We start from the raw sequence: 16,639 nt of genomic DNA on the forward strand, positions 1-16,639 counted from the left end.
AACCTCTCACTCATTCGTCTCATCCAGTCTGAGAAATACAAACAATCTAGTGAAGAGAAGATAAATCAGACATTATATTAGAGTTACAGATGCATCTAAAGCATATTATTGTATTTCCAAACACTGTGGGGTTCCATCGTGATGCTTCTGTACTGACGCTCTGGTGTTTCTGTTTCTCACGAGTCTCTTTGGCTCCTGATACTTGCTCATTTTATGGAGCCCTCGAGACACCAATCAGACGGGACTGAAGCCATGCACATGTCCCACACATCTGTCTCTGATTCGTCCCACAGATTCTCTCTCTGTGTGAGTGAACAGACCTATAGAATAAAACCTAAACCTAAAGCCTTTTAGATCAAAAACACTAATTGCCTGACTTGTGTATGTCTGATTTTATCACTTACTGGCAACGCAGCATGCAAAACAATATCTAAATCCTCACAGTCTGTCTTCTAATGATGATGGGGGAAATTCATTTATTTATGTATTTTGGATTAATCAGCTTAAATGACTAAAGAACTGCTGATCAGACTGGACAAATGCAAACGACTGGTCGGTCTAAACTTCCTGAGCATCTGGACTCTGACTTTCACACATCATTCATATTTTGTGGGACGTCTAGGTCCTGAAGTTCAGAAGCTCACAGGTGGTTTAGTAACACATTCAAACTGACCAAATGAGAAAGAAGAAAACATTTGTGCTTGAAAACAACATCATTCATCATTCATCAAAACTGGAGTAATGTGACACTCAGGCATCAAGCTATGCAAATATATGCAAATACACAAGCAACTCAGTTTTAGCAATGAATTAACAACCATTTTGGACATTATAACATGTCATCACTTTCACACATAACACTGAAACTAATTTCACTCTCTTTTTTGATCATTATACATTTAAACATGTAGCTACCCTTATGAAAATTAACCATGGTTTTATTATAGTAAACCGTAGTAACCATGTGTTTGTTTTTTTTTACTTTTAAACTATGGTTAGCAGTGTTGGGGAAAGTTATTTTTCAAATGTAATGCATTACAATATTCCGTAAAAAAAAAAAAAAAAAAAAAAAAACGTATTTTCCGGACTATAAGTCGCACTTTTGTTCATAGTTTGGCTGGTCCTGCATCTTATTTATCAAAATTAATTTGACATGAACCGAGAGAAATGAACCAAGAGAAAACATTACCGTCTCCAGCCGCGGGAGGGCGCTCTGTGCTGCTCAGTTCTCCTGTAGTCTACACTGAAGACATAGAGCGCCCTCTCGCGGCTGGAGACGGTAATGTTTTCTCTTGGTTCTAAATAAATGCGATTTATAGTCCAATGCGACTTATATATGTTTTTTCCTCATCATGACGTATTTTTGGACTTATGCGACTTATACTCAGGTGCGACTTATAGTCCGAAAATACGGTAAGTAATTATTTGAGTTACTTTTTATGGAAAGGAATGCTTTACGTTTCTTGTGCATCACATTTTCTCATCTGATATTGGGGTTGCTTGTTTTTTTAATTAAAGTTCCATTTCTGGCAAATGTAAAAGCCCTTTCACACTAAAAGTGAAATGAATAAGACGCAGACTGAAGGAAATGTATGCTCAAACTGCTGGATTGAAGAACTCAAACACTTCAACACTTTCTTCTCAATCACAGAACAATAAAACACAAATGTTAAGTTTATCTAAAGGCATTTGTGCTTATGTTTGAATAGGTCAGCAGTGAGGAGTGGAGAGCTGTCAGTCAGTAACTGGGAAAACTTACATATTTGAAATAGTAACTTTCCTGTATATTGCCTGAACATTATGCACACACACACACACACACACACACATACATATATATATATATATATATATATGTGTGTGTGTGTGTGTGTGTGGTTAATGCTCTCCATAGGCATAATGTTTTTCATACTGTAATCAGGGCCGTAGCTGGGGTCAGCGGGGCCCGGTGAAGGTTGTACCTGTGGGCCCTGTTTGAAATTCTTTAATTTATATGTTCATTCTATTTATTTATTTGTGCTAATTGCACAATGTTTAAGTTGTTTCATGTTTGTAGGTGTCCAGGTACAGAAAACAAATAATTAAATATAAAATAGCACTGCATAGTCTTCACTGTAAAAATTAAATTAACAGTCAAACCAAAATGTATTCAGACACCAACATTTCTTACATTATCACAGTTTATTTGCTCTAGTTTATAAAATGGTAATAAAATATGACAAGAACTCAGAGTTAAACTGTCAGAACAAATTCATCTTGGTAATATCAGATAACTTTGATAGAAAGATATGTAATGGATTACAATCAACCAAAACTTCAGACAACTGTTAGTATGACAAGATTTGCACAACTATCAATACTTTGTTGAACAATTACCAAGCAATGCATAATTTTGTTCAGTCTGCGGTGTGAAAAGGTTGCATTAGCAATTCGGGAATTCGGGAAAACACATAAGCAAAACATGGTGAGGTCAAAGTGTCTGAATAATTTTTGGTCCCATTTTTTTTCTATCAATTTCACTATAGTCCAATGTATGAAGATTTTTTTGGGTATAATATGTCACAGCTTGCTTTATTTTGCTATACTCTCTTACCTAAATTAATCATAGTGTCCTGCACCTACTATTAAAACTTTTTAAAAAATTATTTATTTCATTTTCTTGGATTAACATTACAGCAGCTAGTAGCTAAATTAGGCGCGGTCACTTTAAGAGACGATGAAACATCAAATATAATACACATCTGATATTTTTTTACTTTCACTTAAGACATAACCGACAGTTTTTTCGAACATACTTTCCAAGACGGGTATTTTGACATATTTTGTATGTTTTTGTCGGTACAAGAGCAAAAAGAGGCAAATTCTGTGTTAAAAAGTGTTTTGAGACGCCTCTCTCTGCGTGAGCCCTGAACAACAGAACGCCGTGGTGCTGAAATGGGTTTTTTCACATTCTTTTCTGTTTGTTTAAACTTTGATTTTTATATTTGTTCGTTCAGATGCAGGAGGAAGTTCGAGGAGAACTTCGCAAACGAGAGCTGGGTTCAGTGGTGTTGTCTGTGAGACGCGGCTCTGAGACTGTAAGATGCGTGCGCACCGAACACTGCGCGCGAGTTGAAATTTTCCGCGTCTTGTGTTTGAATGATTTAAACTCTTTTGAATGTTTAAATTGGAAAGTGGTCAGGCTTAAAAACACATGAAAATGATAACCTTTCGTGACGACATGCAGCAGTGGCCTGTCAACTGTCCTGATCGTCTTTTTAGGCAAGCCTCAGCCAGACGGTTGAGATCGCCGGGGCCCCCCCTCAGCCATGGACCCCTATAATCGTCACCACCTTTCACCCCACTTGCGACGGCCCTGACTGTACCTCTCACAGAAAACTTAACGCATTTAAGATTTTCCCCATTTAGTTTTGTTTTAAGCCATTTGAATTATGGGGACTCTGGAAGCGACTTCATATTTTAATACCTGTCATACCCATGTGATTATAAACCACCCAAACGGAGGTGGAAAGAGTACAAAAATATTCTACTCAAGTAAAAGTACCATTACATTAATGAAATTTTACTTAAGTACAAGTAAAAGTACCAGTCTAAAAAATCCACTCAAGTAAAAGTAAAAAGTAGCTCATTTAAAATTTACTCAGAGTAAAAATTACTTAGTTACATTTTAACAGTGGGAGGGAGTCAAAATGGGACAGGCCAAGGTTGTCAAACTCAGTTCCTGGAGGGCCACAGTCCTGCACAGTTTAGATATAACCCTAATTAAACACACCTGATCCAGCTAATCTAATCATTTAGGTTTATTTGAAAACTACATGATATGTGTGCTGGAGCAGGGTTAGGGCTACGGCCCTCCAGGAACTGAGTTTGACACCCCTGGGATAGGTCTATTAATCTCAAACTAGTTGTTTTTAATTAAAGGAATCAGTTATTTAGAATAATAAAACATTTGGGCTGTTACCAGGCAAATCAGTATCAACAAACTCATCTTTTAATGCAGAGGAAATGCAAAAGCTTCATTGGAAGTGGCATTTAGATGTATTACACTGTTTAGTGCAGGACAAGAATACATTTAACCTGCAGTTACAAATGCATGAATAATGTTTTGATATACAAGACAAAAAATGTTGAATACTCATTTGAAATTATAAAAACTTAATTATAAAAAAAAAAAAAAAAATCAAAAGATACTTTAAATGTGAAATTAAAATGGCCAGTATGTGTCAGCAAGTCACTGTTAATAAGTGAGTCATTGCGATTGAACCAAATCATTTAAACAGTTGATTCATTCAGAAACGAAACACTGTCATGTTGCTCAGAGATGCAAAATTTTGCTTTGGTGGCTGTGTTTGGAATACATTTTTGTTGTAGAAATAGAGCAAAAACAATGGCAATATGGTGTCTAAAACGCAAGTCTCTTAGTTTACTGTCCTGTTGTAAAAAAAAAAAAAAATATATATATATATATATATATATCAGTGGCGGCTGCTGGTCTTTCAAAGAGGGGAAGCTCATTTTCGGCCTACATTATAACCCTCTGATGGTCTTCATTTGTAGTGACACTCGGGGTCTTTTTGACCCCAGACAATAACATTTCATTTTGTAATAGTAAAATATTTAAATTTTTTACAAATATAATTTTACTCTGTTCATTTGTGTTTTTACTAAACTTTGTACAGTTTTTGGAGGATTTAAATCTTTTACATTTCTATAAATAAATAAATATTTATTTAAATAGGCTTTTTTTTTTTTACAAAAAAAGAAAAAAGCATTTCAGGTAAAATTCACTTCATAAAAGACCCAGATTTCTAACTTTCATACATGGGGATACCATGGATAATTTTATAAGGTTTAATGTAAGATTTTTGCCCATTTTTGGGGAAATTCAGTTTAAAAATTGTAATAAATCACTTTAACCACTAGATGGCTATAGTGTGTGTGTGTGTGTGTGTGTGTGTGTGTGTGTGTGTGTGTGTGTGTGTGTGTGTGTGTGCGCGCGCACATTTTCAATCTGTCTTAGTTACCAATTTAATTTTGTGGTGGTTCTGCATTTTACAAATATCAAGAAATATTGCCGCAGTTTGTCTTTCGAATACACTTGAGAAATCCGCGATCATGGGACTGAGCGTGAAACAGCTTCGCCGACTTCTTATGGTGCAGACCGCTGTCAGTCAAAAGGAGATCGACAGATCCTCCAATCATCACGCGGAAGCCCAGTCTTCATTCACCTCCAGAGACGCTGAGCGTCCGTGGGCGGGACATAATCGCAGCATTTATCCAATGACCGTCTAGCTTCGGAGCACTGAAAAAAACTGTTCAAAGCAGCCCCATCGAAGTCAATGGACGCTCGGCTTCAACAGGGAAATGCACTGTGACGCTACGGGAATGTATGAGAAGAAAATCGACTCAGCCGACATGTAGCTGATTAACACAATACATAATACACAATAGTACATATTTGACCGTTGGGTTTTTTTTTACATTAGAGGGGAAGCTGAGCTTCCCTTGCAGTCTTAAAGAAATCCCCACTGATCTATATATATATATATATATATATATATATATATATATATATATATATATATATATATATATATATATATATATATATATATATATATATATATATATATATGTGTGTGTGTGTGTGTGTGTGTGTGTGTGATTATGATTTTTAGAGGAAAAGACAGTATTCTTTGTGTGATTTTGATTCTAAATGATTTTGATTGATTTCATTCTAAATGCATTTCAACAGACTGAATCACACAGTGAAAGAACACTCTAAATGCGCGCGTACATCATTAAAACAACAATTATGATATTATCGCAGACAATATATATCGCACACTCCGCACCAGTCTTTTTGGCTAATTTGTGCAAAACCTCTTGCTAAAATGTCAAAGCATCATTTTAACCACCAATGCAATGACGCAATTATTTAGCTCACCTCTATATGCTTACGTGGGGTTGATGTCTTGTCGAGATTTTATAAACTGCTAGTTTGGTCTCCCTAGGCAAGCACAGCATACACAGCATAATAGAGCATACATATGGCCAGGGGTTCACTTCATTTCCTTGAGTTCAACTTCAGAATATGACGGGGTTTCGTTTTCAGCGGTGTCTGCACCACTAACGCCTGTTTTGTCCGTCTGCATCTTTCTTGTGATTTTAGCGCCAGTTTGCCATACCTTCCAGGGAGCGATTTTTTTTTTTACTCAGTAATTAATGTGTTTTAAAATGTAGCGAAGTACAATACTTCAAACAAAATATACTTAAGTAAAAGTAAAATTACAGATTAAAAAAAATACTTAAAAAAGTAGAAGTACACAAAAAAGCTACTCAATTACAGTAACGCGAGTAAATGTAATTCGTTACTTTCCACCTCTGCAAACCAGTGCACACAAACACACACAAAAACATTCTTATTATATAAATAAACCTATCCATATACATCCACTTGCATGTGCTCATACACAGCTAGCAATGGATATTTTAATCAGTACGCAAGTCGAAGCATATTACATACCACATTTTGTATAATTCTATGCAATGGCAGTTTTAGCGTCATCGCGCTACGACGTCACAACGTAATTTAACGACTTTTAGCAACAAATCGACCTGCATTTTCCAGTGAAAATTAGTTGGCAACAGCGCTTCGTTTCACACTTTATACGTTCACCATGTAGTAACTCTACCCAATTAAAAATAATTACATTTTAAATAAGAGACTCCGTTTTCAAGCTAGCTGCCACGCCTGCTCCGAAGGGAGGGGAAGCGCTTTATGAAATACTGACCAATCAAAAGGAAAGGATTTTATTCCGGCGTGTCTGATTGGCCAGTTGGAGTTGCCCCCGGTGCGCGGTGATTGGTGGAGCGCGCTTACCGCGGCGTTCGAATTTGTTAGACAGCCGTTAGTGAGCCGTGCAGGTGGACGGACGAGTTTAGGTTAGCTTACTTACAGTAGTAATTGTGTCCAGGTTAGGTGTTCTGATCCTAGCTTAACTGTAGGAGTCACTTATATCACTGTAAAATTACGGTTGGATCCGGAGGACGTCATAAATCAAGGTACGAAAATGTATTTGCCAAGTATTTGCGAATATACGATGCTAACTGCTAAGAGCAAACACAGCGTTAGCTTACTAAAATAAATCCTGCTACTCTGTCGAAATGTTTATCGGTTATTCTTGTATTTTGTTGTTAGCTATAATGTATCATTGTTCCCCAGTCAGTCTTTGAGCCGAGTGACTAGTGTTTCGTTAGTTAACTTTATCTACCCGTGCATTACCGTCCTGACAGTGACGTTAATATTAACGTTAGTTGTTTTGTGCGCGTTCTCGTGTCTAGTGTGTGTCATCATGGCTCTGGCTTCTCCGTGCGCGCTCCTGTCTGATGAGGAAGAGTGCGGGGCTGTGTTTGAGTCCACCGCTGCTGATCTGGGATCTGTGATGAGATCTCAGCGCTTTGTGTCTGTTCTCCCGGAGATCTCCGTCATCAGCCCCGATGCAGACCCCCGTACACACCCCACAGAGGTACGACTGACTCCTGGACTCTTTAGGGTTTATAAAGGGATGTTTCATCTTCAGCTGCTGGTCCCCAGTGACTTCCATAGTGTTGTCCCTTAAAGGAGTAGTTCACTTACAGAATAGAAATCTCCTGGTAATTTACTCACCCACATGTCATCCAATATGTCGTGTCTTCAGCGCAGAGAAATGAAGAAGGTTTTTGAGGAAAACATTCCAGGATTTTTCACTAACGTTATATAATGGACTTCAGTGGGGACCAACGGGCTGAAGGTTCAGATCACAGTTTTAGTGCAGCTTTAAAGGGCTCTAACTACATGATCCCAGCCGACGAATAAGAGTCTTATCTAGAAAAAACACTGGTAATTTTCTTTAAAAAATACAAATGTTCATCATTCACTAGCTGGACTTATCCTCTGCTGGTAGACACTCTGACTACTTTTTTTGTTTTTATTTTGACCAATCCAAGATTTAGATTTACATTATTTAACAATTAATTAAAAGTAGAAGTCCCTTTTGGAAATTAACCTTGGTTTTACTGCAAATAAACCTAACTGTTTATTTGCATTAACTGTTTATTTTATTTCAACACACCTGAACCAGTTGATCAAGCTCCTCCAGATCACTAGCGAGCTACAGACAGCACAAAACAATACCTGCTTACTACACCTTATAGTATTATAAACAGAAAATAGTGCTATGAACTCAGTTTTATTACAGAATTATGTTTTAATGACTCTGTTATGTTTAAATAATCAAAAGCATCATTAAAATGAACAATAATGGGGCCCTATAAAATGTTTTATATTTGTTATCTTATTATTTAATATGTATTATCTAAAATTAAAGTAATTTAATGAACACATAAAACTTAAACAGTTTCTTTTAAGTGCAACACAAGTTTGTTGAAATGAAAACATGGATGAAAAAATGTTTTAGTTGTGTTATCACTACTATTTTGGTTTCTTCACTTTATTTTGGTGGGGTGTTGTGAAGACCTTTTGAGTTTCTGTGTGTATATGACTTGACAAGAGTTATCAAATGAAATTGTGAAATACATACTATTAAAATAGCATTTTTTCTTTCAGTTTAATACTCCTAGACACCAGTCTAGTATATAATGTGATGTATTGTACTGCACTACTGTTGATTTCTGAATGTTTGTTTAGTGGGCTCTCGTGTCTCACATTATCAGATTGCCAGAAGCAGCTCCCTCACAGTGATTGTATTCATTAGAGACCGCTGTAAGAGATGTTTCCTGCTGTATTAATGGTCAGTAGCTCAGGGGCTCAGATGTTGATGGATCTGTTGGTCTGTGCAGATCACGGCTGATGTCAGTAGACAAGGCAGCGCTGACGACGGCTCCGAGAAGCTGAAGGTTTTCCTGCGGATCCGTCCTCTTACTGACGCAGAGAAGGAGCGAGGAGAGGAGCAGGTGAAGGAGCGAGGCACACTCTTCTGAAGCACTAGAAGTGAGGAAGGGCTTGTTTGGCTGACAGTGAAGTCTTTGTTGTGCTCTTCAGGGTTGTGTGAATGTTCAGTCTGAGGACAGTCTGCTTCTCCGAGCGCCGAAAGACTCCCGTAACATGAAGAGTGCCGAGAGAGGCGTCGCTCAGAGCCTGCACAAGTTCAGCTTCACCAAGGTAAGGCATCCACCCTTGAGGAAATCCTCACAAAGGCAAGCTTCCCCCTGGATCACACGACTCTCCTCCTTCGTGCAGATCTTTGGGCCGCAGAGCTCTCAGCAGGAGGTCTACGATCACACCGTACGGGAGATGGTGCGAGACGTTCTGCGTGGAGAGAACCGGCTCCTCTACACGTACGGCGTGACCAACTCGGGCAAAACCTACACCATACAGGGTGAGACGGCCTCCAGCACGGTGTGTGTATGTGTTCAGCTGGACGGGTGTTAAGAGTGTGTGTTTGAGCAGGTGCGGGTGGAGAGGTGGGTCTGCTGCCGCGAGCGCTCGTCTCCGTCTTCCTGAAGCTGTCTGGACGGCTGTACTCCGCCATGGACCTCAAGCCCGTGTTGAGCCAGGAGGTGCGCAAACTGGACGCACGAGAGGTCCGCGCTGAGGAGATGCGGCGGGACGCTCTGCTGAGAGAGGTGACACACATCTACAGGCTTGTTTCACTCATAACTAGAGCTGTGTGTTTAAACAACCCTCCGAAGAGTGTCAAATCCTCACTGTGGGATACATGTGCGAATGAACGATTAGTGATATGAAACCCATCCTGAACACTTTAAATCCCCCTTAAAACCAGATTTGATCAAGTGGAGTTTACAATATTGACTCATGCCTTTTTACATTTTAAAGTTGAGAACCCAACTCCATGCATGGTTTGCAGTACCCCGCTTTTTATTAAAGGGACACATCACCCAAAAATGAAAATTCGGTCATTAGTAATTCACCTTCATGTCATTCTTGATTCACAAATTAAGATATTTCTGATGAAATCTGAGAGCTTGCCGACTGTGTTCAAGGTCACAGTCCATGAGGTTCAACGGTAATGGTATGCAAATAAAACCAAAATAACTTTATTCAACAGTTTGTTCTCTTGTGTCGGTCTCCCCCGCCATTCACGAGAGTACCACGACACACGCTAACATATATTATGATAAAACTAGAAATTGGAATGAAAACATGGCAGCTACATGTAATGTGTGAGTGTTGTTCAGGTGGAGAGCAGCGCTGGAGCTCCGTCCCGGCTGCGAGCGGGTTTGTCCTGGGACAGTGGCGTCAGTGGACTCTCAGTGACCAGTCACATCACAACACAGCTGGAGGGTGAGCCGCTCTCACATCCACCCAGAGCTACGTCACTCTCAGCACAGACTTGGGTTTGATGAGTGCTGATGTTAGGCCACTTAAAGACTCCAGCTTTGCTTGCTAGATGTGTTTGAGATGCTAACGTGACGCTGCTTCTGCGCGGTGTGTGTTTGTCCTCCAGACTCGGACGGAGTGTGTCTGGAGACGAATGGTTTGTGTCTCAGCGGTGGAGAGGATCTTGAGGAGGGTGTGCAGTTCTCCATCTGGGTCTCGTTTTATGAGATCTACAACGAGTTTCTTTACGATCTCCTGGACACGTTACCTTCACTTCAGTCCCACAAGAGAGCCACGCTACGCCTCAGCGACGACAAACATGGAAACCCTTACGTGAAGGGTGAGAATCACAAACCGAACAGAAATGACATTTAAATATGTTTTCATGAGACTGAACTGTGTGTGTCCTTGCATCAGATCTGACCTGGATCCAGGTTCAAAGTGCAGAAGAGGCCTGGAAAGTGCTGAAAGTTGGACAACGCAACCAAAGTTTTGCCAGCACTCACCTAAACCACAACTCCAGCCGCAGGTACGAAACACTGCTTCTTTACACGTGTCTTACTGTGAGCAGTTCATCCAATCATGCGTCTCGTTACAATAGGATGAAGCATTGTAACACTTGAGCTTAAAGTCATTTAAACTATAATATAACAATGATGTGTGTTCTTGACATTTCTAGCCATAGTATCTTTACCATCCGTGTTCTACATGTCAAGCCTCAAGCGGAGCTGGGACAGGTGACCAGAATCAGCGAGTGAGTCGTTCGCTTCATTAGTGGTATCTTCTGTAGTTGTGGTATTGTAGATTTAATGTGGAGCTGTCCCCTGTTTGGTCCGGCAGGCTCTCGGTGTGTGACTTGGCAGGATCTGAGCGCTGTAAAGCCCAGCAGAACGGCGAGAGAATGAAGGAGGCGAACAACATCAACACGTCTCTGCTGACGCTGGGCCGCTGCATCACTGCTCTGAGACACAACCAGAACAATAGGTGAGTGCTGCTTCACCATACGAGGAGCAGGAGGCTCGCTGGGACCTGATCCACTGACTCGGTCACCATCACAGGTCACGGCCTCCGCTGGTGGTGCCCTTCAGAGACAGCAAGTTAACCAGGGTCCTGCAGAGCTTCTTCTGTGGTCACGGCCGCTCCTGCATGCTGGTCAACATTAACCCCTGCACCTCCACATACGACGAGACGCTGCAGGCGCTCAAGTTCTCTGCCATCGCCACACAGGTAAATATGACACACTGCTCAATCTCTCCTCTCTGGAGAACGTTCTCCACTCACACATCTCTCTCTGTGTGTGTGTGTGTGTGTGTGTGTGTGTGTGTCAGCTGGTGCACGGGCCGTGCAGTAAGACACGAGTGGCCTACATCCTGTCCCTGCTCCGAGAGCAGCATCCCAACACCACTGTACTGGAGCAGGAGGAAGAGGAGGACGACAGTGATGAGGAAGGAGACATCACCATGTTTGATCCTGAAGTAAATACAGCTTCACTTGAGTCTGATACTGTCATCTAGTTCACATGTGACCGCTGTATATTCTCATGTGATTGTTCTGAAGGTTAAAGCGGTTTCCTCTGTATGTCTGTGTTGTGCAGGCGCTGCTGAAGGCCATCGATGTTCTGAAGCGTGAAGTGCTGCGTCAGCGGCAGGAGAAAGAGGAGCTGGAGGCTTCTGTGCGAGAGCAGGTCTGTGCGGAGATGATGGAGGTCATCAGCCGCATGCAGGACGACTTCAGGTACTGACCACTGCTGTGTGAGTGTGGAGAAGAGAGAGATGTGGTGCATGATTTAACTTCCTTCTGTGTGCAGCGAGACGCTGGAGACCGAGAGGGACCTGATGGAGAAGAGATGTGAGAACAAACTCAACAACCTGAAGAGCAGCCTGAAGAAATACTACAGCCAGGAGCTGGAGGTCAGTCATCGGACCATTCGACCTGCTCTGAACACTGTTTGAAACGTCTCTTCTTCTCACCAAGGCTTGATTTATTTGATTAAAGTATGGTAACAACTGTGAAATATTACAATATAAAACAGCTGTTTTCTGTGTGATTGTCTGTTCAAATATCATTGACTTCTGTGATCAAAGCTGAATTTGCAGCATCTTCAGTGTCACGTGATCTTTAGAAATCTTTCTGATATGATGGTTTACTGCTCAAGAAACATTTCTGATTATTATCAATGTTGAAAACACTTGTGCTGCTCAATATTGATGTATTTCAGGAGTCACAGATGAACAAAGTTCAAAAGGACAGCGTTTTCTATAAAGATAATTATTAAAATATAATAAACCGAACGAGTGAACCCTTGTGTCCAGAGCTCCTGTAATCTCTGTTAGAGGATGTGATGTTTCAGTGTTTTTCTCTGGTCTTGAAGGAGCGAGACGAGGAGATCCGAGAGCTGGCTGCTGCTCTGAAGGAGAAGGACGAGGGTCACGCCGCCCCAGCGCCCATCTTCCCTCCTCTGAGTGACGTCAGTGGTCCTCGGCGCTCGCGGCGCCTGGCGTCCACACACAAGAGAGACCCGGACCACGAGAGCGTGGAGCTGACGCAGTGTAAAGCTGAGCTGGAGCAGTGCCGAGCGGAGCTGGACCTCACACACACAGAGCTGCGTCTGAAGACTCTGGGTAAGAGCAGAAACAACCGTCTCAGGATCCAGAGATCGTTCATCAACTAAAGCCTCACTCTCGTTCAGAACTGAAGCGTCTCCAGGAGAACCTGCCTGTGACGAGCACCACAGGAACCCTGACCTCTACAGCCGAGCGCAAGCTGCAGGAGGGCCAGCGGGTCAGTGCTTCTCATTTACAGTGACTGATCATCCAGTGAACACGAGGAGGGCTTGTAATGTGAAGGTTTAGATGAACGTGACACAAGGTCTTGAATGTGAACCAGTGTGATTAATCCTCCTCCGCTGATTGACGTGATTTCCAGTATGAGCTGATGTGTGTCTGGCTCACACTGAAGGCGGATCTGCAGTGTCTCATGGGACGTGTGTGTGTTGTAGAACCTGAAGCAGCTGCGGATGGAGCTCCAGATGCTGGGTGTGAAGCTGCAGTCTGGAGAAAGAGCTTGCTGTCGTAACACCGACGGAGAGAAGCTCAGAAACGCTCTGTCCTCCGCAGACGGCAAACTCGCCAAACAGGTGACCACACTTCAACAGAACTACAACACTGCAGTCTGAGCTGGGATCTTAACATACAGAATGCAGCTCTAAAGCCCCGTTCACACCGAGAACAAGATCGTGTTTATTCACGTGTCTGCGTCTTCAAATTCTCGAGCTCAGATTCTGATTGGCTGTCTAATTGTTCTGATTGTTCCGAAAATGATTCCAATGATTTCATTTAGTTGTAGTGTGCACTCTGCTATTTTATATCGAGAGAGATTTTTATAGCTATATCTTTATGGTTATCGTGCTTGGTGTGAACGGGCCTTAACTGATGAAAATAACTGTCATTTTTACCCTTCCTGTGTAATACTGCGTTACAAACATTAATGCTGGTAATGACCATTGTATAATCCGAATAATCCACAGGTAGCCGTGCATTATATGATTTTAACGTGCTTCGCGTCAGGTGGTTCTGTGCCTCCACATTAAAATCATTGAATGCACAACTAGCCGTGGATTATCCTTTATGTAATAAGCACGTTTAGTTGAGCTATTACTGATATTCAACAGTGTCTAGCTGGTTTGTTCCACACCAACGTCTCTTCCTGTTCTCTCTTTTACTCCTTTCACACTAATTTAGATTAAATACATTTACTAGCAAAATCCAGATGATGATGATGCACAAGATTCACATGCATCCCTTCCTCTAAACTACTTGCTTTTATTAATTTTATTAACATTTGGTCCGTTCTAAACCCTGTTTTGACGTCCCTGGTTTCATAAGGACTAAATGAAGCATGTGCTGGTTGGCTGTGGGCTCTAACCCTGCTGGCTGCCTCCCGTCTGCTGTGTTTGTAGGATCAGATGCTGGTGGAGCTGCACACGAGTCTGCAGCTGGTCAAAGCAGAGCTGCGTAAGAAGGAGGATCTTCTGTCGCAGCTCCAGCGCAGCCAGCCTCCTCCAGCGCCTGCAGCGTCCGGCTCCTGTAAGAAGAGAGGCTGTGGTGTGGCCGTGACTCATGTGGAGAACCAGCCTCCTGAGAAGCGTCCCTTCTTCCGCTCGCTCTTCCCGTCTCGCACGCCCTCGCGTCAGCGTCCTGAGGTGGGCACGCCGTACACGCGTGTGCTGCGCTCGCGCCAGCCGTCCCCTCCGTCCACTCCCTTACAGCGCCGAGTCCAATACTAGCAGACAGACACCAGCTTCATCTCTGACAGGTTTATATTTCTGTCTTTAACATGATCAGGTGGACGTTTGATGCATGAATGGGATTTATTTTAATGGGAATTTCCCCCCTTTTTTTGTTTCATTTTATGTTTGTCATTTTGATAACATTTTAAAAGACTATTACACATTTTATTTTTTCATACATGAGTTTTTCTTTTTTTGATGTGGTATATTATGCAAACCAAATCGAAATGTAAAAGCAATATAGATTCCAAATCGTAACTTGTCTTCCAAATGTGTGTTGTACATGAAGCTGACCGTAAATCTTTCATGGGTTGCTGCTTTGTTTCAGAGTTTGAGTGTGTGATGCTTTAGGAGTTCAGTGTTACTGTCACCGAATGCACTCGCTAGCCTTTTTTTTTGTCTTTGTGCCGTGTGTTTAAGTTTCCTAATGCAGATTTTATCACTACATTCTTGCTCTGGCTCCTCTTTTGCACATTTTGCATTAGTTTGGGAAGGTTAGAGATGTATGTTTGTCACTTTTAAATGTCTTTCCACTGTATAATCTCAACTGAAACGAGTGTGAATGTAATAAAACACTCCACTGTTAAAGCTTCATCAGTTTATTTGACAGGCTCCATTGTCTGTACAGGGTTATTAACAGTGTGCTTACAGGAAGGCGTGTGTGTGTGTGTGAGAGAGAGAGACTGAGGACAGGGCGAGTGGACACTGTCTCCTGATGGATGTGGTGTTGGTGTTCAGTGGGTTTAAGACACAGGTAAAGACAGGTCTGTGGATGACGGCTCTCCTTGCTCTCTAACCACAGAGATCTGTCTCAAAGCCTTGCCTTCCTCTCGCGCCTGAAACACAAGCATTTGCAAACACGTGTTACAGGTTTAATTCAGCTTGCTGTTTAGGTCCACAGTGCAGAGATCCTACCAAACCACTACAAAGAAGAATTGTTTAACGTGAAACCAAAGCGTTTCCTTCTCTGAACGTGGGGTCTGTAGTCTTTGCTGTAGGTTACATCCCAACCACAGCTTCCTGGACCGATCTACCAATAAACTAGTGTCTAAACACACACAGAAATGTATGGTCAGGTAACGGTTAATGTCTCGATAATTAAAGGAACAAGATTTAATTTTAGGAATAAAGACAATAATGTTACTCATGACTAATGTTAGTTTTAATTATAAACAATACCATTCAAAGGATTGGAAGGGTACTTTGTTATTGAACATTTTTAGTTTTAAGAATTTATGGAAAAACAAATATAAAATTATGGTTTCCTATATCAATATACCTATATCTCTCATTTCAGTATACTTATTTATTTCTGTGATGCTCCGCTGTATTTTCAGCATCATTCCTCCAGTCTTCAGTGTCACATGATCTTCAGAAATCAGAATAATATGATGATTTACTGCTCAAGACACATTTCTGATTATTATCAGTGTTGAACACAGTTGTGCTGCATTTTTCCAGGGTTCTTTGATGAACAGAAAGATCCAAAGATCACCATTTATTAAAATTGTATCAATATTGCATAGTATCATCCCCAAAAATTCTAAATAATAATCAGAAAATATTACTGAATAAAAATGTATTAATTTTTTATTTAAAAAAAAAGAAGTTACATTTCAAGGCTTGAATCCCTTTTGATGGTGAAGGAGCCAAGTGTGACTCCTGAACGCAGAGGAACAGAGGGTTAAACATCAGCAGCAAGCTCCTTGTTTTGCTCTCTTTCCTGGAAGTGGAGCATAATTACTGTTGCTCAGCTTCTGTCACATCATGAGAAGCACTTGATGTGAATATAGTCCAGCTCATACAGCACACATCCCTCAAATCTGGGCTTTAAAGAGAGCCTACAAACCAAACTCCAAGCAGCTTCATCCTCCTGGATCAGATGTGCTTGAGCTCAGTTTCAGAAGAAGTTCTTATAGGGTCTTGTAGACTTTATAAATGTCATGATCATATCTGTTTGGAAATGATGGTTTACCAGATTGTGAAATGATCATTACAGGGCCATGCGT

General features: G+C 41.2%; 1 protein-coding gene across 1 annotated transcript; it reads left to right on the forward strand.

Moving 5' to 3' along the window:
- The first annotated feature begins 6,900 nt into the window (after window positions 1-6,900).
- Window positions 6,901-14,798, forward strand: kif20a (kinesin family member 20A). The gene is made up of 19 exons (XM_059542073.1): window positions 6,901-7,065; window positions 7,345-7,529; window positions 8,842-8,955; window positions 9,044-9,163; window positions 9,242-9,380; window positions 9,452-9,627; window positions 10,201-10,306; window positions 10,470-10,682; window positions 10,760-10,871; window positions 11,022-11,096; window positions 11,183-11,326; window positions 11,401-11,569; window positions 11,671-11,817; window positions 11,937-12,076; window positions 12,150-12,252; window positions 12,714-12,963; window positions 13,032-13,123; window positions 13,341-13,478; window positions 14,301-14,798. Exons 2-19 carry the CDS (start codon window positions 7,356-7,358, stop codon window positions 14,625-14,627), a joined length of 2,739 nt encoding a protein of 912 aa, XP_059398056.1. The 5' UTR covers window positions 6,901-7,065; window positions 7,345-7,355; the 3' UTR covers window positions 14,628-14,798.
- The last annotated feature ends 1,841 nt before the right edge of the window (window positions 14,799-16,639 follow it).

This window comes from Carassius carassius, chromosome 47, assembly GCF_963082965.1.
Source record: "Carassius carassius chromosome 47, fCarCar2.1, whole genome shotgun sequence".
NCBI lineage: Eukaryota > Metazoa > Chordata > Actinopteri > Cypriniformes > Cyprinidae > Carassius > Carassius carassius.